General features: G+C 37.3%; 1 protein-coding gene across 2 annotated transcripts in view; it reads right to left on the bottom strand.

Annotated features, from left to right (window-relative positions):
- COMMD10 (COMM domain containing 10) overlaps positions 1–22,608 on the bottom strand; it is a 108,548-nt gene extending 85,940 nt beyond the window's left edge. Inside the window, exons 1-5 of one of the 2 annotated variants that reach the window (XM_039730969.1) lie at positions 22,352–22,598; positions 22,131–22,221; positions 19,721–19,831; positions 17,789–17,944; positions 1,864–1,974 (exon numbers count right to left, since the gene is read on the bottom strand). In XM_039730969.1, coding sequence (XP_039586903.1) covers positions 1,864–1,974; positions 17,789–17,944; positions 19,721–19,831; positions 22,131–22,221; positions 22,352–22,503 — 621 coding nt within the window. In that variant the 5' untranslated portion in view covers positions 22,504–22,598. Of the gene's footprint in view, positions 1–1,863; positions 1,975–17,788; positions 17,945–19,720; positions 19,832–22,130; positions 22,222–22,351 lie in introns of both variants that reach the window. The other variant, XM_039730977.1, reaches the window with a different exon arrangement.
- Between the last annotated feature and the right edge of the window lie 246 nt (positions 22,609–22,854).

Raw genomic sequence — 22,854 nt, 5'->3', positions numbered from 1 at the left:
TAAATATTCTTTAAGTAGTGTGATTTGTAGTAAACACAAATGTATTGGTATTATTAATTTTAGTTAGCAAAAGCGAAAATTATGGCCCATTTCATTTGCCTTGCTCAGTATGGTTTTTTTATTAATAGGCTTTATTTTTTTCTATACACAAGAGAAACTTCTATTGTCATGTACAGATTAGAAAAATAAATACTTAAACACTTCCCACAATAAGTGACTTCAGAATTGATTCTGAGTATTATCTCAAAAAAAGCAAAGAACCAGGGTGACAAAGAGCACTACTGCCCCCTAATGAGCCAGACCATAAAAGCTCCTCTGTAACATCATTTTGTGTCTTTCCTCAAAAAAAATCAAGTCATTATATTCATGAATTATGAAAAAAAAGTGAAAAAATAAACCAATCATTAAGAATATACATTTTAAATTCACACCACATTTCTGGACAAAAGGCACACACATAATTTCATAGAGGAAAAGAAGTAATTCAGTAGCTACAATTTTCAGATACAATACTTAATGCACCAGGAGATCACAAAGATGCAAGACAGAGCAGAAAAATTACCCACACTAAGCAAATATTAGTCAATCTTATGTACTAGGACATAATCCTGCAGATATCTTCACACAAATCCAGATTTTTAAATTGTAGTGTCTGTACTGTGAGAGCATCAGTTTTCTTGTTGCATTGTTTCATCTAAATGCCCACCACAAGTTTATTCTAAGCTTGTAATTATCTCAAAGTAATTCTGATCTTGATATCTAAACATAACCACAAAAAGACATAAGAGAGGAAATAGTATAAAAAGTCCACTATCTGAATTCTGTTAGTACAATAAACAGAACTTTCTGTCTTACATGAAAGTGACATTTTTCTATCTATATTTTTTAATAGTTTTGCCATTAAGAACTGAATCTGTATTCAATGCTCACTAATGTGGCTTGTGCATAAAATTTTGTCCAGTTCCTGTATCTGCAGCAATGAAACACTGAAAAAAATACAACTGCTGCAATTCTTAGTGAGAATCACAAACATAAGCTGTGTATTCTCTTTTATTTCACCATAAATCAGAAATTCCACTCACATGAGTCAAATTACTGAATTAAATGCAGTGCTAAAGCACTGAGTTCTGGTTTCTCTCTTCAAACTCCTTATACTGAATTTTCCATAGGTAAACATTCTGACACAGGCAAACTGTCTGACAGACACCACAGAACTAAATTCCAATTTCCATTAGCATGATAAGGTAAAAAGCAAATCATGTGTCTAATTTGAAACACACTGGCTAACCAAAGACACAGATTTTATAAATAAAAAATTATGTTCTTTAGTGAGTTTGGGTTCTGATATGCCACCAAGTCACTAAAATCCTTGAACTTAAAACGCTACCTTAAAACCACCAAATACTGGGTTTCTGTGGCCTCACATAGTGTCATCACTCAAATATATACATCATTAGCACAGAAAAGTTGCAAGTGATGAGCAATGTCTTACATAACTACACACATGGCAGAAGGCTGCAACCTACTATGTATTAAAAGCATAAGAACTACAATCACATGCTACGTGATAAAAATAAACTATCTACAAAAAACTTCAGAGATCTAAAATAACCATATTCCCTATCTCTCCTGTTACAGCCCAAAGAGCTGGTAACACAGCTCTCAGTCTGCTGAATATTTATGCTACTATATCAGTATTTCACAATTCCCAAGTGTTTACTATAACCTATATAGAATATAAAAATGAAAATAATGACAAGAATAACAACACTTAAAGAGTTCCAATGGATGCCTTTATCAGAGCTTTAACACAAGGCCAACACCACAACTCCTCCCAATTCTGCTGACTTATATATTTCTTACCTTTGAATCTTCATTGCTCACTCCCAGCTCTAGCACAGCCTGAGGAGACTTCAGCTTTGCTTGCATGGACTCTGCCATTTGAAGATTAAGCTGCCATCCAACTGTTTCAAGCTAAAAAACACAAATTTAGATGACAATCAGATGGTACAGAAGCACTGACGTCAACTCTCAGAACTGCCAGTGGTCTGAGTCAGTGAACAGTATCACACTCTGCAAATGTTAAGTTTTTGTATACAATGCATTTCCCTCAAATTATCCTGGACTCCAGGACAGATGTGCTTTTCTCTTGTCAAAATTATCATTCAAACTGCCTACAACCAGTCAAATAGAGCAACTTCTTATGTCTCAGATCTAATGGACAAAATCCATAGAACACAACTACAGATCCAGAATATAGTAGCTTCCTCTTCTTGTGGAAGTTTATCAGCAAATTGCAGATTCAATTATTCAATTTCATTTGATATTTATTTTACTTTCAGGATTAAAAAACAAACAAACAAACAAACAATAAATAGTAAACCACCTAAAAATGGTGATTTCTTAATCCACAGATCTACTCATGTGTGTTGTACCATATGCAGATCTTAACAACAAAAATAAGTTTGCTTTTTGAATCATTAATGCTGAGAGGACAAAACCCAGGTAAGCATATGAGCAATAGAATTTTTAATATATTTTTTTTTTAAATACCGTTCAAATTCTTTTTTCATCATTAATCTGAAGTTATATTCAAGTATTATTAAGGTACAGCTCATGCACAAATGAAGTACACAACAACAGAACCACAAGGCTTCCACAAAATGATCTTCCAGGCCTTAGTGAATAAAAAGAAGTGGAAATACAAAATCTTACCATCTGCCAAGATAATTTACACACAAATTCTTTTTAATCTAGCATCTCCTCTCTTCTAGTAAATATTGTAGCTGACTTGGAAAAGTGAAAGAGTGCTGCATCTTTGTTAATCTCTTACCAATCCAATACCTAAATTCAGCTAAAATCATTAACAGAATAAAGCCATGCCAAAGACCTTGTACTGTGAATAGCAATACATGACCTGCATCCTACAGTGACAGTAATCTCTAGATGAAAGATAGGAAAGGGTGGCAAAAGGTTCTCCCATGGACACAGCTCAAACACAGAACTTCCAAAATTTCTTGCAGCTATACAATTTACACTTACAAACTAAGGGTATACTGCATTTATCTGTAGGCGTGATGAATAGCAGAACTACATAACAAGAACTGGCCACCACATAACTAAGTATATGAGTAGGAAAACTATGTATCATGACATATCTTAACCACCAAGGCCAGTACAGGATGGTTAGGGAGTTTAGTCAAGACCACAGTTAAGGGAAAGACCCCACCTCAGACTGACTTTGTGCACAGGATATAGGAACAGGACAGCAGGAAGAGCTTCAGCAGGTCAGCCTGCAGTCTGTCAGCTGCTCTGACAACGCACCATTCAAACTTCAATTTGTCATAAAAATGAGGAAGTTTACATTTAATAAAATAAATTAAAGCATGTAGACCACATAAAGGGACCCAGTTAAGATGTTCCAAGTCTGGTCCACCTCATTTTGAGCATAGCTTTAATAACAGTAAGCCCACAGTTTACGAATTAGAAGATGCTTTAAAGAAAAGTTACATAACTTATAAAAGCAGTTGAATTTTAATCAGAATTCTGCTTTGATTTTCTCTAACTTGATTACATCTTGGTTAGTGAAAACAATAGTGCATAGCCTATCCCACCCAAAAGCACAGAACAATCTAGAGTGTATTCTGTGTACATGCTAAAGTCAATCACACCAATGGACAAGTCTGTTAAGTCCCTGTGCTAGCCTGTATTTTCCAGGAAATTATATAAGAATGATAAAACTAGAAAACATTTTTCTCTCCACAAGCTTCAATGAAATTACAAAACTAACTCTGATTCCTTCAGGAGCATAAAGATAGTACATTAAAAATAAAAAACCAAACTAAGCAACTTTCTATTTTTCATCAAGAAAAAAAAAGTATCGTTCAGTCAAGAAAATTGATAATGGTCAACAGAAAAGGACTCAGATCCTAAGTTATGGGTTACAGGGGTGGAAGGAGGCCAAAGCAGGCAACTAGTAACAGTACCACCTATTGACAGAACACCTAACCACTAAGGACAAAAACAACTATGGTTCAAGCCCTCTGCTCCTCAAGTTAGAAAGGACGTTCTACCAGCTACTTAAACAGTTTATTACTCCAGTACAGAAACCAAGCCTTAGCCAGGATCAAAAGACAATGCCACTAGAGACAAAAACAATATATAAAGAAGCCTGACTTTTAAGACTTTTCTGAAGCTGTTAAATACTGTGTACTCTGTGTAGACTCAAGAACAAACCACCAAAAATAAAAAAAATCAAGTCTCTATTTCACTTCTAATACACACTTATCCCAGAATACTGTAGAGAGCTCAGAACAAATACAATACATGTGGCAGCACACTGGCCTGAGTTTATAGCTGAGGAGCAGCTGTAACTCTTGTTTTATATTGCTTCACCTTAAAAATGACTTTGTTTTCCTGTACAATGCATGTCTGCTTTCTGTTTTAAACATAGTTGTATAAGTTTTAATTAATAAATAGCATGCTGCCTAAGGCATCAAAATAGTTCATTTTCTTGAAAGAAAAACGCAACATATATCTGGCAATTGTTGTGTTTGTTTACTTAGAAGACATTCAACATCCTGCAATGTTAATTAACCTTTTGAGAGTAGTGACACATTTCTGCATGGCATTTGTGTCAAGGCAAAGTATTTATAAGTCACAAGGTAGTACATACTTCAGGGCAATTTTTTTCAAATATGAAAGAACTATAAAATTATTTTTACTTCTGGTATAAAACTTGTTACAGAAAAAAAAATGATGTAAGAATAGTGCCAGAATCTGTGATATACTAACTGAAAAGCACTTAATGGGGCAGAGGAGAAGCATTTCTGCATGCCTAGCATGCGAACAAAGCCATGTTTTTAGCTAGTGTAGACCTTTAGCGTCTTCTCACAATTAAAAAAAAAAAAAAAGAAAGAAGTAAACAAGTGCAAACTGAAAAGAAGGAAGGGAAATAAACATAAGTACTAAACAAAACCAATAGTAAGAACATATGAAAATGCTTCAGATCTGTTCTATGAACATCCTGGCAAATAAGTCAGGGCAATAAAGATAGGAGGAAGCTTTCAACAACCCCTGCAAATCCTCATTTGTTTCGTCCATTTTGTTTCACTCAGGCTTCTGAAGAGATTACCATGGCACTTGGGACTCACAGACATGGAAGACCTTAAGCACCTCCCCCTTCCAGCACTCACTCTGTACCGGCTGCAGAAGAGGTAAGATGTCATTTCATGCTGAACCAGCTCTGTACTCCTTCACCCACAGCGCTTCTCAGTGGCCACCCGTAGCCGTCCCAGGGCAGATCCACAACAGAAAGCAGCTAGTTCCCCTACTATAAGAAGATCTGACCCTTCTACTGAAGATAAGCAGCACCTTTACAGGTACATAAAAATATCACCTGGTCTGTTTGCGATGGCCACAGTAATTTTCTGCCAGTGTAAAACACTGAATTTTCCAACTAAAGCCCTATCCAGCAGACATGCTAAATAGTAGAGCGTATCATTTTGCAGAGTAAGACAAGACCACCACCAATCTAACATAACTACGGTAAAACATTTGTGTGAAAGTCACTCTCTTGAAAAAGCCCAGTGCATTAAATGTCAAGTCAACCTTTACAGCTGATATAAACCTGAAGCACAATCTCCAGCTAAATCAAGGTTCACACAGTCAAAATTAACACCCACAGAATCCACCATTTCTCTTACAACCCATTGTGTTTTGACATATTCTATTGTCTCTTCCTAGCATATCTTCACCACAGTTCCTTACTTCCACCTTTTGCTGCCCATACACATTACTACAAATTAAACCTAAATTGAGAAGAAATTCAAGAAGTCTGTCAAATAGGACAAGTTTCTGTATTAGTTGTCAAAAAATACTTCTTTCAACTACACAGATATATTTATTTTACCCTCTTCAATGAGAAATCAAAAAAACATTCTTTGAGAAAGAAATTCAGACTAATCATCTCAATTATACAAAAACCAGTCTGTCAGACTTAAAATGAAGGACTACAACTTTGAGAAGGAAAGCAGAACAAATGTCAATAATGGGCATTCTGCAGGGCTTCAATCTGAAAGAGCAAGAACAGAGCCCAAGTGAACAAGAAACTGACACTAAAAATTGGCTGGCAAGGGCCTAGTTTGAAGGAACAATTAAGGGGAAGCATTGTGAAACAGGGACAATGAAGTAGAACAGAATTTCAGAAAATATGTATTCACCTAAAATTTCTTACCTAATACCTCTAACTTCAGCCAAACTTCTGCAGCAGGATCCAATATTTTTGAAGCACAACGGAAAAAAGGGCCTTAAATACTCAGTCAGTACCAGAGGAGGAAAAGAAGATATTTTTCAGTTGGTCTTGGCTGATAAACTGAGATCACGCCTCCTGTCTGTCTCTACACTCATAAAGACTGGAAGTCTGTTTTAATTTAAAGCTGAAAACTTCAATTTTCATGTAAATTACCTGTTTCTAGAAGGGTTGTAACATATCATTAAAGAACCTACAGAAGACCAGTATTATATGGCACTCAGAACTCACTGATGTGGCAGCTTACTTCTTACCACAGTGCCAGCAGGATGCCACAATACCATGCAAACCACTGTTTCTCATCCATGATTTAGTACCTTTTTGTCCCTTGGAAGGAGATTTAAGCACAGACTCCCATAAAGTAAGAGCAACAATGAGTTGCTCAACACAGCAATGAACCTGCAAGAACTACACTATACAAATACTGCTTGGACACATAGAATCAACAGCACTGAGGTTTTTATAACCACCAGGCATTTAGACAGTTATGAAACAGCCAATTACTTTTCAGATCAAATTTAACCTGTTATAAAGATTTAATTTTTTTGTTCAGGCTCTTGCTCTCCCTTTTCTTGGCAAGATTTGCTGCTTTCAGAACGCCTAGCTTTCACTAAATAGACTAAAATCTTATAGTCAGAAAACATACTTGATTCAAAATATGCAGACAATTAATCAGCACTACAGGTTAAACGCTGCTTAACAATCCGCTACAGATAACCTAGCTACAGGAAAACAGTATAAAGATCCTGTCATATCCAGTATTAGCCCTTCTGGCAAGCAAATGACCAGGAGCATTTCTACTGGCAGAACAACAAATGCTGACCAGCAGTTAGCAAAAAGCAAGAAGAATGCTCAAAACCAGTGTTTCATCTTAAAACCTAAAAAGGGAGAAAAACACAATTCTGGGCTGAACTCCTTAACAAGCCTGGTGGGGAGAGAATGCAGAAGGAATTCTAAATTGACAGCAAGTGTCCTGTAGTTCTGTGCTTATGAAAGAAAAAAGGTTATAAAAGCGCTGGATGGGAAAGGAACATGTAGCATAGGCAAACTAACATATCCAATTTTTAGAAGTCTACTACTAGTACCACAACAGATGTTTTCAATATATCTTAAAGGTCATTGGTAAATAAATGTGGTAATATTACCATATAATAGTACTCTTTCAAAATCAACTGTATAATATAGTTTTTCAACAGTATCATTTCAATTCAGTATCTCTTCTACTGTCAATGGGCTACAGTTTAGTTCGTCTGCTTGAACTTTGCTAAAGCAAGAAAACTGCTCAACATGTGCCTTTTTAGGTAGAAAAAGATTTTCAGTACCACAAAGTTGTTAAGGAACTGCTAAAGCCTTCTAACACGTCTGAAGAGAATTTTGAAGCAAACTGAGCTTGTAGCCCACAGTCAGAATTAAAAGCCAGTAACATGAGCACAAATGAAAATAAATCCTACCATTCCCTCTGCATATTCAGATCTTGGCAGAAAGCTAAGTGCTTCTAATCATAGAATGGTTTGTATTGGAATGAATCTTAAAAATCATCTAGTTCCAAACCCCCTCTCCTCCACACACACAGACACTTTCCCCTAGACCAGGTTATGCAGAGCCACATCCAGCCTGGCCTGGAACACTTCCAGGGATGGGGTATCCACAGCTCCTCTGGGCCACATGTTGCTATGCCTCACTACCCTCACAGTAAAGAATTTCTTCCTAGCATCTAAACTAAACCTGCCCTTTCTCAGTTTTCAGCCACTTCCCTTCATTCTATCACTACACGCCCTTGTAAAAAGTTCTTCTTCAGCTCTCTTGCAGGCTCTCCTTGTGGGGTCAGCTCCTCCTGGTACTGGTGGTGCTGAAAGACTTAATTAACACGAACATTCCTGCTCTTGGTTGTCAGCAGCTTTCTATGGCACAGAATGCTTCTGTAGACTTGCATAGCTAAGAAATAACATCCAGGTCTCCTGATTTTACATCCATACTCAAAGACTGACTTCAGGGTAGTTTAAGTGCATCAATAATTACTTCCATTCTCAGGCAGTCTGATTAATTTGAGGACAGGCTGATGTAGTGAAACTGACTTCATTTTTTCTCAGATTTTTTAAAACTGCATAAAGGGAACAGAATGCCAATAACTTCTTACTGGCTCATTTTTTTACAGGTACCACAGAAAAAAGTCTTCCATTAGGCTCTAGCCTAACGAACTACAGCAGATAAAGTAGGTCAGTTACAGCAATATAGAAATTAGTGTCATGCTCCACTGGTGTATAGATTCACCCATTTATTTTCAAATAATTTAATCCTTATTTTGAGAGACCATTTAGTTCAAAATGATCTGGTATTTGTAATAACTTCGGTGTTACTGAACATCAGATTATGCTTTTCATAGCCTGAGAAAGAAATTTACACGCTTGAAGCTCTCTCTATTAAAAACACCATAATAATGCACAAGTGCACAGCACTATTTTTCAAACTTACAGTCTCCTCATCTATTTCTGCTAAATGTGATGTATCTTCAGTTTACACACAGCAGCTACTCTGGAGGTAAGTTCAGCTTCACTACATCAATGCTCCCTACTTAACAGGCTACCTTAATTTATAGTTAAAAGTAAATATTGACATCTTAAGATTGCGAAGCCTAAACGCCTACGATTTTAGTGTTAAGAATGAGTAAACAACACTGTCGAAGAGTGCATAAAAGGGGGATGAAAACCCAACCTTCAGCCTATTCTTGAGGAAGTAGATTTCTCACACCTGAAGAAAAAAGGAACTATCCTTGAATAGCCCCAGTGTGAGCAAAAACTATACCTTAAAAATTAAGCCTGACAAACTGAAAAAGTGCACTACATAATTTTGCTGTTTGCAGTAATGGGGAAAATGAACAACTTAATGACTCTGCCCAATGTAACTTAGCAAGGGACTATAATGTCCCAAATACAACAACTACAAAAGGAGAGAAATTACATCTTATTTTGACAAATGAAATCATAATTTTGTCATTTTATCTCAGATATTAACTCATTCACTTCAGTTATTTCTCCCCCTAATTTCAGAGGAATAGACCAACTTGAAAATTAAAACATTTCCTTGAATAATTGAAAGAGCTGTTTATGAAGTTTAAGCCTATCCTAACTGGATATGCTTATGAACAGTGAAGAGACAATGGGATAAGAAAGACATCTTCAGGAAATCTTTTTCTCATATTATTACAATAGCATATATCACACTGACAACAAAACATTTTCCACTCAACAAAATATTTCAAGGAAATAAATACTGCACAACATAAGAAATTTTCTAACACAGTTCTTTCACTTATATTTTTTTGGTTGTTCTAAGCAAATAACCTAGAAGAAAATGAGTACGGCCATCCTTTCACTCAGTTTAATTCTTGAAAGAGTAGTTCCTGCACTGAAGACAAAATATTCCTCAATTCATTGGAAAAAGCAAAAATCAAAATACTCATGTTTAAAGTTTGACTATCTCTTCCCTTCATCTTTCAATAATCAATTAGACAAAATACACTAAGTAACAGTTAAAAAAATGAATAATTTTCACTTAAAGAAAGTATTGCAACATGTATGTATAATTTTAATATATTATGTAAATACATGTATGTATAATATACATGTATGTATAGTTTTAATATATTAACTATCAGTTTTGTATGATGGGAGAGGACTAAATGTGCATTACATATTAAAAAATCCATTGGCCTACAATGCATTTCTTCATACCTGTGTAATCACACCAGCATAAAACCAGAGGAAACCATTAATTCTTCTCTCTAAAATTTGCAGCTGAAGGTGCCAATTCCATTTTTCATCAGCAAACACAGCACTCCAGAATCAAAAATCAAAATAAGACATGAAAATATCAATTTTGCCAGCTGTGGTGATGGAAATCATTTAGGAACGATTTAAAGGTGACAAAACATGCCTGACTATTAACTCCTTCAAAAACTCTCTCCATCTCAAGAAAAGAGTATTACTGCAGAGGAGACATCAGCAGGATGCAGCCAAAAGTGTACTCAATAGAGGAAATGAACATTAAAACAGAAAAAAAGGGAAAATTTTTAAGAGAAGGCAATAATTGACAGGCAAAATTTGCCAATCAACACAGGTAGGGTCTTCATCACAGAAATAATCTGTAATCAGGAAGAGAGTGTTTCCTTTAAGATAAGCCCCAGATCAAACACCAGTTTTCTCCTGATGGGAAACTGGAGCATTGTGAGCCTGGGAGATGACTGCACAAACACACTGATTTCTATTCTCCATTGTTGCTATTGACATCAGTTGAACTCAGGTGGCATGAATATCTCTGAAGGAGTTCTGGATGCTGCAGCTTCTTTCCAGCAGGTCTCACTGTAACAATTCCTCCACAGGTGAGCAATCCTACTGTGAAACAGCTGGATTTTCATATAGTTGCATGAAATTTCTGACTGCAGTCCTTTCCCCCTTTTCTATTTTTAACAGCCATAGAAAAAGATTTCTATTTTTTAATAGAAAATTGAAAATAAAGTATACAGTAGTTAAAAAAATGTCCCTCCACTGGACAAACACATTCAACTTCAATAAAATTCAGCATCTCCATTTCATAAATCGGTTACTCGGGCATTTTGTAATTTCAGTGATAAGTACTCTTTCATGGCAGGTTTAAAATTTGTAACACTCATATTTTACCTATATATATGAAGACTAGCATCTTCAGCTGACAGTATTACACAAATCTTCAAAATTAACACAAGAGCAGTCCCCATAAAATGGTATGTAACTGTCAACAAAACCGTAGGTACAACTACTCAGCCACATAACAGATTCAGTAAAATAAATTGAAGATTTTTATGCATTACAAGTCTGTAGTTACAGTCAGTCATAACACATAACAGTCAAGTTAAGCAGAAGTGGCATAGTCAACTGCAGTGACTCACACTAAATTTTAAAGACTGGACTTTGAAACTTTAATGATATTTTTGCAGTGTTTCTCAGTCAGGAAACAAAAGAAAGTAAGAATCGCCAGATGGATCCTATCTACCTAGACACAATACTGGAATGCAATGTTAAACCAGATTCTGCCTTAATCTTGTCGATATTGTGAGGCTGTCAGCAAACAGGCAAACAAAAAAAAAAAGAAAGGAGGAACTATATTTTTCACCAACAGACAAGAATAACTAGACATAAAAGTAGTTGTAGTATAAAGGCAAGGAAAGAGTTGGATTGGGCTAGGCAGACAGACAATAAATTTACAGAATCATGTAAAATATTGATGAAATGGAGCACAATTCCCAGGGGGAAAGAAAAGTATCTTGGCCTCAAAAGAAAGCACTGTTATGATCAAGAGACTGAAAACAAGTTAGGTCACAGACACTGTCAAGTGATTAAACCAAGCAAGTGAGATAGAGGCACTGAATGTGAAGAATCTTCGCTAATGTGAACACACACATCACATTTGCTGTGCAACTCCTGGAACCTTCAGCATAACTTTCCCAAAGAACATCAGTAACTTAAGGCGGTAAAAAAAAAAAAAAAAAAAAAAAAAAAAAAAAAAAGAAGAAGAAGAGCAGTCAGCTTTTTTATCTCTATAAACTGTTCATTTCAGCTTGTAATTAATGTTAGAAAAAGCAACAGGAGCAAACCAAAGAGCCAGTACCTCATTTACCTCTCACAGAAGATACTAGGAGCATACTAAAAATAGAAAAGGCTAAGATTTAACTCTAAAAGGAAGATATGGACAAGTTACACACCTAAATGCACCTTATTAGTGAATATTTAAGTTTAACCAGATTCTTCATCTCAGACTAGCTAGAAGTTAATTTCTTCTGATTTCCCATTTTTGTCTTCAAGGATAAAATCATTTTTCTCTTCAGCACACTTTTCTTAGCATGTATACCAAGAAAAGTGGTATTTTCAGACTTCTTTGTTCAATATTTAAATCAAACTCCCTCAGCTCTTGAACCTTAGAAATCAGGAAAAAGACACACCAAAAAGAACCAGTATGCTTCAAAAGGAAGGATACAAAAGAAATAATATGACATTGGTAGAGTAAAACTAGTGCTAAGCTGCAACAACTTCAAAAGACTTTCCCCTAATGGAAGTTACTGAAAGTTTTCAACTTTCACTATTTTTACTGATAAACAGCTAGCTTGAAAGCAAACAGAAAGAGGCTCCATGATAAACATTAGAAACAACATTCCAGTTTCAAAAACCATAGTATCTAGTGCAAAAGGCAAATGCGCTCCTGTTGTGCTCCATCTATGGCTAATTTGTGGGCACTGCTGCAGCAAAAACGTACACCAGTCTATGACATTTTTATTAAGTCATGGCTGACTGGTGTTTTTATCTAGCAGAAAATATAACATGATCCAGTGGAGGAAAGATTAAGTTGGACAGTTTTTAATTAGAGATAAGGCAAACATTTTTAGTAACCATAAAAAAATCCTCAGAAGATACCTGTCATTTCAAGCCTTGAAATCACAACCACACTCCTGTTCCAAAAGCTCTTTTACATATTGAGGAAAAATTACGTTTTGTATTACACAGGAAGTTACACAAGACAAGGACAGCACTCATTTCTATAATCTCTTAAACTGCTATTTTGCATGTAAGAACAGAACAAAACTTACAGATCTTCAAAACCTTCTCAGAATCTACCTTCTTCCAACCTTCGTAACTTGTACCTTCTTGGTAGAAAACAGAAGAGGACAAGGATAGGAAGCAACTCATTAAAAAAAATCCTGAAGAAGTAGTACCTAAAAACTGTAAGCAATTAAAATTCCTACTAATAAAGCTGAGTGAGTGAAAGAATAAGACTCACTTGTGCTGTAGCGGGTGATTAAACTAATCTCATTAGATAAAAAACTGTGTTTTTACTTTGTATTTCATCATTTGCAGTCTCTTTGTCAGTGCACTGGCATCGCATTATGCAAGCTGGTTCACAATTCACTGTGACAATGCCCACAGGCACAACACTGTTTTTGTGACTTCAGTTTGTCACTGTAAGAACAATTAGTTAATCAGATACTAACAAGAAACTGTAAAATTATTTCTTATAGTTTGAGTTGTATTCCTCCTTATTTTGCATTCTTCTGATATCAGAGAAAAAAATTCTGCCACGACATACACACACAGAGCACACCAATTCTCTTCTTTTTTTGGCATAACCACAGGATGCATGTGTTTCACAGTATTTCTGTAGATGTGCCAGCATTTAGCAGAGGGAATTTAGCACATTAACATTACATATACACCCATTAGCAAGAAGGCCAGTTTCTGAGAAAATTACTTTCAGAGTTTTTCCCATATGGCTTCAAACAGGCACTCAAGATACAGAACTGACAGCTCTGTCAAGAATTTTAGGTACATAATTTCACTAGTTGCATTCCCACGCATCATTATATTAAGCAATGCTGTCTGAAAGCTATAAAAAACTCCTCTTGCTTGGCAACATAGGACCTTTATCTTTTTCATTACATATATTTTAACAATACTCTGAATAGTTTTCCAAAACCAGAAAGCTATGAAGCACTTAGCTTGATCTGCCTTTAAAACAAAGATTTGTGCAGAATACAAAAACACATACAGAGAACATAATATTAAGGGGAGGAGAAGTGGAAAAAAGCAACAAAACTGATGTAAAACTGCCAAGAGAATTCATAGTGAAACCTATCAAAAATCCAGCTCTTCTTTGCAGGGAGGAAAAAATATTTTTTAATCTGATCAGCATGCCCTCATTTCTAAACTTGTACATTACCAAGAAAAGACTTAAAAACTGGAACAGACTGTTATCAAACTATTATCAGCAGCCTATCATTTTAAAGGCCAGATTAAGAATGTGTTCAAAGGAAAGCATTATACAAATACCATCATTTTAATTGACTAGTATTGTATTATCATCATCAGGAATAACATAATAAGGCACTGCCATATGAGTAAGGACCAAAGAACCAATTAATGCAACAGCAGAATATACATAATTAATAGCTCTGTGCAGCTGAAGACTGGCAATAATTCAGCAAAGAAAAATGAAAAGATGAAGTGAGAAATAGTATTAAACAGTACAGCTTTATTTTAACTCCACACTTTGTATTAATTTCTCAAGTCAATAACATCCCTATCTGCTAAGCAGTCTGCACAAAAAATTTCAGAAACCTCTGCTGAGAAAATAGTTTTTCTCAAACAATTAGAAATGGTGTTGAATATGACACAGAAAGCTTCACCTAATCAGTATTCCAGGAAATACTTGTTCTGCTGCTCTAATAAACACAATTTGACTTGTCAGCCTAATGAAGGTATCAACCAGCACATTACCAGCTACACCTCTTGCTCAGAACTGATAGATGCAGAACTCAGAATACTACTTTTTAACAATGTGTAGTTTTCAGGCAAGAAAAGAATCTGATTTAAGAGAAATAGCTCATCAATAAAGAAAAATTATGAAATTATTTCTCATAATTACTAGTGGTCTTGAGTCCAAACCTGAACTCTTCTGCAAGCCAAAAGATGCACTGGACTACTCTCAAATATGGCGTAAGTAAAATTTTTTGCTTTATTATGAAACAACTAAATTGGACACTCAGTTACCCACTAGTTTTTGGCCATAACCCAACCAATCATAGAGGTTCCAATGTTCTCTTAATATGTAAACCACACCCTTAATAAAAAAAAGAATTAAACTGTCTGCCATTTTTAATTTTTTTTGAAACAGAAATGGATTACAGCCCAGTCCTTGTGTACACAGCAGAAAATACTGTACTGTCGCCATTTCAATACTTCTGAAACAGACAACCTCTAAGTATCATGTGTCAGGAAAGACTTAGAATTATTTTGTCACACAGACTTTCGAAAAACACAATATAAAACTCCAAAGAGATCTTAGTTATCTCATAAACTCTGTCTTGTGAATGTCTGCAGGGACACTGTGTATGTGTTGGAACAGAACTATTGAGACCTCAGTAATGTTAATCATGACCCAGATTCTGCACCTGCATCCACACAAGCAAACCCTTTACACACCCACTAAAGCTTCTAATAAAGAAAATCCAGAGTTACTAATGTGCAGGAGGCACGTGGTAAGCAAAAGTACAAAAGAATCCCATGTGAACTAAATTCTGAACTCGTATGTAGTGCTGCACACCACCTCAACACATCAGCAACAGTCCACACCAAATATGCAATGATAACCAAAAAGCCAGTGCGTATGTTTAAAAGAACGTAAAAGAGAAAAGAAAAATCAACCAACAACTAGCACTCACAGACTCACAAAATGGTGTGGATTGGAAGGGACCTCTGAAAATCATCTAGTCCAAATTTCCCACCATGGACTGGGAACATGTTGATCACTAGATCGTGTTGATCAATGCCCCATCCAATCTTTTGAACACTTCCAATGACAGGGCATCCACAACCTCTCTGGGCAACTTGCTCCAGTGTCTCACCACCCTCATCAAGAATTTCTTTCTTTAATCCAGTCTAAATCCATAATCCTTCCATTTAAAACCATTGCCCCTTCTTCTGCCACTAAATGCCCTGGTAAAACATTTCTCTCCATCTTTCTTCTAAGCCTCCTTTAAGTACTGAACAGCTACAATAATGTTTCTCTGGAGCCTTCTCTTCTGCAGGCTGGACAACCCCTACTGCCTCAGTCTGTCTTCACAGCAAAGGTCCTCCTGCCCTTTAATCACTCCAATGGCCCTCCTGTGGACCATTTCAACAGATCTGAGTCTGTCTCATGCTGGAAGCCCCTCAACCGGCCCTTCATGCAATATTCCAGGTGTGGTCTGAGAAGAGCTGAGAGGAGTGGTTGATACACCAAAGGACTGTGTTGCCATCCAGAGTGACTTGGACAGGCTGGAGAAATGGTCTGACAGGAACCTCATGAAGTTCAACAAGAGAAAGTGAAATGTCTCCTTCACTGGAGGGGACAAGCACCAGTACAAGCTGCACGCTGTCCAGCTGGAAAAAAGCCTTGTGAAAAAGAACCTGAGGCGCCTGGTGGACACCAAGTCAATCGTGAGCCATCCTGGGCTGCTCCAGGAGTACTGCCCACAGACTGAAGAAAATGACCTTTCCCTGTACTCAACAATGGTCTCACCTGGAGTAGCATAATCAGTGCTGGGCTCCACAGTATAAGAGTCATGTAGGTACTGTAAAGAGTACAGCAAAGGCCACCAAGATGATGAAGGGATAGAAGGGCAGGGAAGGGATAGGGAAGGGCACCTCACATATAAGAGGAAGCCACAAGAGAGCTTTTTAACTCCTTATGTGAAGGAAAGCTATAAAGACTGAGCCAGGCTCTTTACATAAGGCCCAGTAACAGCACAAGTGGCAACAGGCACAAACTAAAACATGGGAGGCTCTCTCAGAACACAGGAAAACATTTAGGCTCTTCAAGAGTGGCCAAGAACTGACAAAGGGTGCCCAGGAAGGCTGTGGAATCTGCATCCTCACAGATGTTCAGGTGCTGTCTGGATATGGTCGTGAGCAATTGGGGTTAAATGCCCCTGCTTCAGCAGAGGGGGTGGATCAGACACACTCCAGAGCCAGAATAGCTCCAGAGCCAGAATAGCTCCAGAATAGCTTCAACTATTCTGTGACTATGTTGCTGGAACTTGTGATAACATAAAAGTCATACTTTTTCTGTACAGAATATTGCTTCTGGAAGAGAAGTGAACAATGTAAACTGGGAATTAATATATGGCCATGTAAATAAATACTGATATTTATAGGATCAATTATTTAATACATTACACCTGTATTTACATGTTGAAGAGGGTATTAATAATTGACTACATATCTCTTTCTACAAAGAAGTAAGTTAATATAATTTCTAAATCAATATAAGTACCTAAATTGTGTATCATTGTAATCTAAAATTGTAAACTTTGATCCTATATACAATTCTATGTTCTATATACAATTCCTTATGCATTTGAAGGGTTATTATGAATCAACAAAATTATGTTATTATACCTTGTAATAGATATAGACATCTATGTCTAAAGATACAATGAGACTTCCAAAGCTTGTAGCAAGTTTTAAGCGGAAATAGGAAGCAAAATTATATGCCATCATAGAAAAACACCGCAAAATTATAATAAGTATTTTGCCAAATTCACTACACAACCAGCTTAGAAACCTAAGGATGGCAGAAGCTCAAACACAAGCACAGAGAATGACCGGCCTGATGAGCTCAATCATCACAAATGCTCATGGACACACTGTCCCCAAGGCACGTTGTTAAGCCTGTTCACAAACAGTATGCAGGCTGCTAATAGTGCATATATAGCTGGGCTCCCTCAGTTACAGCAGCTCAGCTAACAGGTAACTTCTCTTGAAGACAACAGAATTCAACTGTCTCAATCACATTTATCTAGTACCTGTAAGTGACCTGGCCTGTCACAAACTTTGCACCTTAGTTTAAACTCTTTGCTTTAAGCTGAACTAATACAACTTTATTCTCTCTCAGAAGAAAAACCACACACATTACCTTCTGAGGGGTCAAAACCCTCTGCCTGAACTTTTCAATCGTATCTTGACCTGCAGCTGCCCATGCACTAGCGAATGCTTCAGCTTTGTCTTGATCCAGGTGAATGCTTTGTAGCTGCTGTTGCAGTGAAGCAGGCTTCAAATTGTGATAGACTGCCTGTTAAAGGAAAAATAACTGCTGTTGCAAAGTGCTGTTCTACAAGTCGTAGCAAATATGTTCTAGCACAAATGACCACTGTGTTCACACAAGATTTTTACTAGCAACTTCACTAGGGGAACTATCTGCATCCTTTTCACCTTAACCCTCTTACCTGGTAGATGGAAAACTGTAACTATCTCAAAATGTGATTACAAATAAACAAACAAATTTGTAACAAAAATGTGTTACAAATTACTCTTCCCAAGACAGACACACTACAAAAAAAATAGAGACAAAGTCAGATCTGAGTATACGTACAGGTTTCCACTGTACAGAATGGCAAAGCAGCTATCAATGAAAATCAGATAGGCTTTGAAGCTATCTTTGTGACAATTAAGAAAGGAGAAATTTTCCAAATTCATACTGTTCAAGCAAAACTAACCTACAAGGCGATATTCTGAAAAACCAAGAACAGTTTGCCTAAACTGAATGGGTTAGATATCACCTCCCTACTAGTGTCAATTTTTTTGTGGAAGACACTCTATATCTTCGCTTTCAAAACAGGACTTTGTCACCACCAGATCAGGTTAAAAAAAGAAGCAATATATATGGCAAAGACTGTATGACAGTCTTTTTATCTATAATGCCTTCACAGAGCAAACTGCTGTTAAAACAGTTGTAATCTGACAGAACAAGGACCTGTTCCAAGAAGCACAGCTATCAGCAGGAAAACGAAGAGTTCTCATACAACATGTAGTCCACTTTGGCCCTTTTTTTTGGCAGATATTAATATTCTTCCCTCTTTATTTTAATGCAAAAGAATAATGAAGAGAATTAACTGCTTTATCTGCTCATCTTCAATAATTATAATATAAATTAACCAGTCCAAACAAATCAGGACAAGGCAGTAAACAGGCAATTCTGCTGTTTTGCTGAGATGAAAATTAAAAATTCCGTCTGGAGGTGACCTCATGTTTTATTTTGATTTTTTGGTGGATGGGAGCCATGAGAAGGACAGTTTGTTTTCTTTCTAATGCAGTGGAATGTGCTAATTAAGTGAACTGATCATAAATTGACATGTGTAAGAAAGGACCAGATTTAAATCCACCAAAAGACGATCATTATGCATGCCCTCTGTATAAGACACCACTTTCTATATTTGCATGAAATGGATGGATAATAGCATAGGCTTAACAATTTTTAAAACAGTCACCATATTTACTGGGTAATACAACAGCTTCACAGCTTTTGTAGAGGTAGACCACAGAATCAGAAAACCTTCTCTGTTTACAAGGTGACTGCACCATACTACACCATGCAGTCATCCACTCCTCCAAATTCTTGAGCTACATTAGTTGTGCCTGTTCACCCCAGTACCGAAGGCTTCTGTGCATGAAAACTGTCCATAACTGACTCCTAACATAAGTTAAGCTGTGGTCAGTAATGTTATCTAGGATTTTCCTCACAAGGACTTACAAAATGCATGGCTGGCTTGATACGATGCATAAGAGAGAATAATATATCTCATTATTATCAAGAGTTCCCTTGAGCATTGCAGACCTCACTTATATTACTAATATTCAGCTGAAAAAAACACTGCACAAAGGCACCTAGTCCCATCCAAATCAGAAAGGCATGTAACAAAAAGTAGTTAAATCATAATCCTAAAACATACAAAATATACTAGAGATATATTTTCACTAATTCCTTTTTAACTTCACTGTCCTATTTTTGAAATCTATAGCTGGATAAAAAAAAAACATTTATTAATGCCTAATGGTGAAAACAAAATACCTGTTCCAAAATGAATGATATAGTTTCAAGAACCAGATGAAGATCCTGTTTTTCCAATGAAAAAGCTATTTGAAGTTTTTCTTCCTCCTCTTCACTGAAGGTACTTTCAGCCTGAAGTACAAAAATGGTTAGTCCTGACATTTAATTTAAGGACCAAGAATGTATTTATCAAAACAAAAACTTTCTCCTCATCTTTATAAACAGTTGTTTACAAACAGAAATTACAAAGCAGATGCAATTCCTCTCACTGAAAATCAAAATTAAAAGCTACCGCAGTACCACAGGATTATCTGACATACATTGGAACAAAAAGCTTTCTCTTTGTGCCTCACAGACACTACAGAAATATTATTCTTTCAGTAATGAGATCATCTCCAACAAACTTTTATGAATAAAAATAAGGCAAATACGAACTGCATTACTTAAATCACACCCCAGAAAACAGAAAGCAAAACTGTAGTTATGTTAGTTATATATGCATCTTCCATCCTAGATACTCTTCTAAAAATCACCCATGCTGTTGCAAGGGAAATAAAGGCCTAATGTATATTTATTTTGAAAGTCAAATTTGAATCCTAATGAGTTACTGAAGACAATTGAAAATGTGTTGTACTTTTAAAATACAGCAGTTGTATTTACTATACTACAGCAAATTAAATAGTAATTTAAAATTCAGATATTGCCTTCTTTTAAAACCCAATTACTAACAAACATTTAGATCCAAAACTGCAAAGCTAGACAAGCAAAACAATTTAGCTGTCCAAATAAAAAAATGAGGCAATTACACAAAACTTTCAATGATCACAATGTTTATAACAAGAGTATCAAAATGGAAACATTATTTGAATCATTAGTTGTTAAAAGGAAACTGCAGAATTCCCAGTGTCTGTTTTGTTAAGGCAAGGAAGTTCTTTCAAGCTTCCAGCAATTTAACTAGTTATTTAGGTACTTTAGAAAGTAAAACTATTGATGAGATTGACTGGGCTGAACTACAATAACCACTTCAGCTCATGTAAATGCCAATTAAAACTGTGAAGAGCTACTAAAATGCTATGGAGTAGTGAAAAAGAACAAACCAAACAAACAAAAGTTGGCGATGCATTCCTGTTGCCTAACAGCTAATATGCATGCAAAACAGAGAAAACTCTCTGCAATAACAGTGGCATCCAAGCTAGTGATGTTAACAAAAAAAAACAAAAAAAAAAAAAACCAAAAAAAAAAACCCAAAAAAAACCCCAAAAAAACCAGCAGCTGAGTTCTTACAGTCTCACGTTTATAATCTTTAACATATTTGCATTTTTTCCTACATGCTGCTCCTACATTATTTTGCCATTTAGTCTACATGTATATGTGTATAGAAAACAAATTCTGTGTTTCTTTTTATACTTTTTCTAAATATAAAACAATGGAATTTAAAAAATCTGACACTGTAAGACGATGAAATTAAGAAAGTAATTTCTGATGTAAGATTCATTTTCGTTTCCCATGCAATATTTAGTACAAAGTTTAGAGTTAGTCTGCATTTCACATTTGAGCACTGTGAAATTAAACTGACTACTGATTTACTTTCTCTTTTTTTTATTTTATTTCTTTTGATTCTGCAATCAATAATCATCTTCTACGAAGATGACAGAAATATTCACTAAAAGCTCTGTATTTCATTTTTATCTTAAATTCCACAGATGTTTTTAGTTGATGAACATCTACAAATACAAAAAAATAGATAAAACATCTATTTAGTGTTTCCATTGTGTTGTAAAACGCAGAACATGTAACATTTTCTTGAGAAAAATGTTCTTTGATGGTAAGCACTATGTAACCTGTTGCCAATGAACAGCAAAGCCTTTATTTGCTAAAATATATAAACGATAAAAAGTTTTGATGCTTGGGGCACTTGCCTTGGGGGATACCACTGAAAATCGCGCCTGCACAACTCTGAAATAAATAATCAATGTCTCGCTCGAGTGTGTAATCACTGGCTTTTTGCAAACCGGGTATCAAATCCGATTTTCTTGGACAACATTCGTGAGGGCAGAGGAGGGTTTGTGCAAAAAGCCAAGCAACTCGCGTGTCCTCCGACAGCGCTCTCGGCGGCACCAGCACCTGGAGGAGGCGGGCTACAACAAGTACCACTAGCTCGCACGCCATTCACCGTCTCACCATTCGTTTCCGGCTTTTACTTCCTGTCCCCGATACAGTTCTGAGGAACTAGTGACGACTGAAATCAAGCTCTGAAGTCCTTAAGAAGGAGCGGGGCGGGCTGGGGGTTGTGTTCCGGCTCCGCTGCCCAAGCTCCGGCCGGGCCCGGCTCCGCGTCCTCCCAGCCCCGCCGAGTCCCCGCTCCGCCCCGCCCCGCTCAGCCGAGCCCAGCGCCACACGACCCCCAGCCGGCTCCCTGCGCCCTGCCAACCTTCAGGTGCAGCTTCTGGAGAAGGCGGGAGAGGAGCCGCGGAAACCGGCCCGGGTCCACGGTGTTGAGCAGCGACACGGCCCTGCGGATGCTAGGAGGAAGGAGGGAGGGGTGTCAGAGGGGTCCTGGCCCCACTGCGCCCCGGCATCGTGGCGGTACCTGCTCCGCCCCGCTCGGCCCGGCCCGGCCCGGCGGGAGCGGCACCGCCGGAGCGCCGGTACCTGTCGCTCTCCGGCACGACGGGCGCCGCCATGGCTGCGGCGCGGGCCCGCCCTCGACGGTGGCCTGGGAGGGCCAAGCGCTGCCGCACCGCACCCAGCGAGGGCAGCGCGAACCCAGGGAATCGCGGAATGAGCTTGCTGGAGAAAGACATCTGGGATCGTCTTGTTCCAGCCCATCACCGGGCACCACCATGTCGGCTGGACTACAGCACTGGAGTGTCACGTCCAGTTTTTCCTTACACACTCCCAAGGACGGTGACTACCACCTCCCCGGGTAATCCATTCTAATGTCGAATCACATTTTCTGTGAGGACGCTCCTCCTTAGGTCCAGCCTTTACCTACCTCGCCCCGGGCTGGTAGGCTCATCCCTAATCCTTGAATCTCATCCCTGAGCCCTCACCGTGTGATACTGCTCAGCCCCTCAGTGTTATGAATAAAAAGTTATCTATTTTTTTAAGGTTGCAGAGTAAAAGAAGTTAGAGAAGTGCTGTTAAGTTAGCTT

This window comes from Passer montanus, unplaced genomic scaffold (assembly GCF_014805655.1).
Source record: "Passer montanus isolate IOZ18808 unplaced genomic scaffold, ASM1480565v1 scaffold110, whole genome shotgun sequence".
NCBI lineage: Eukaryota > Metazoa > Chordata > Aves > Passeriformes > Passeridae > Passer > Passer montanus.
This window is presented reverse-complemented; position numbering and strand designations above follow the sequence as displayed.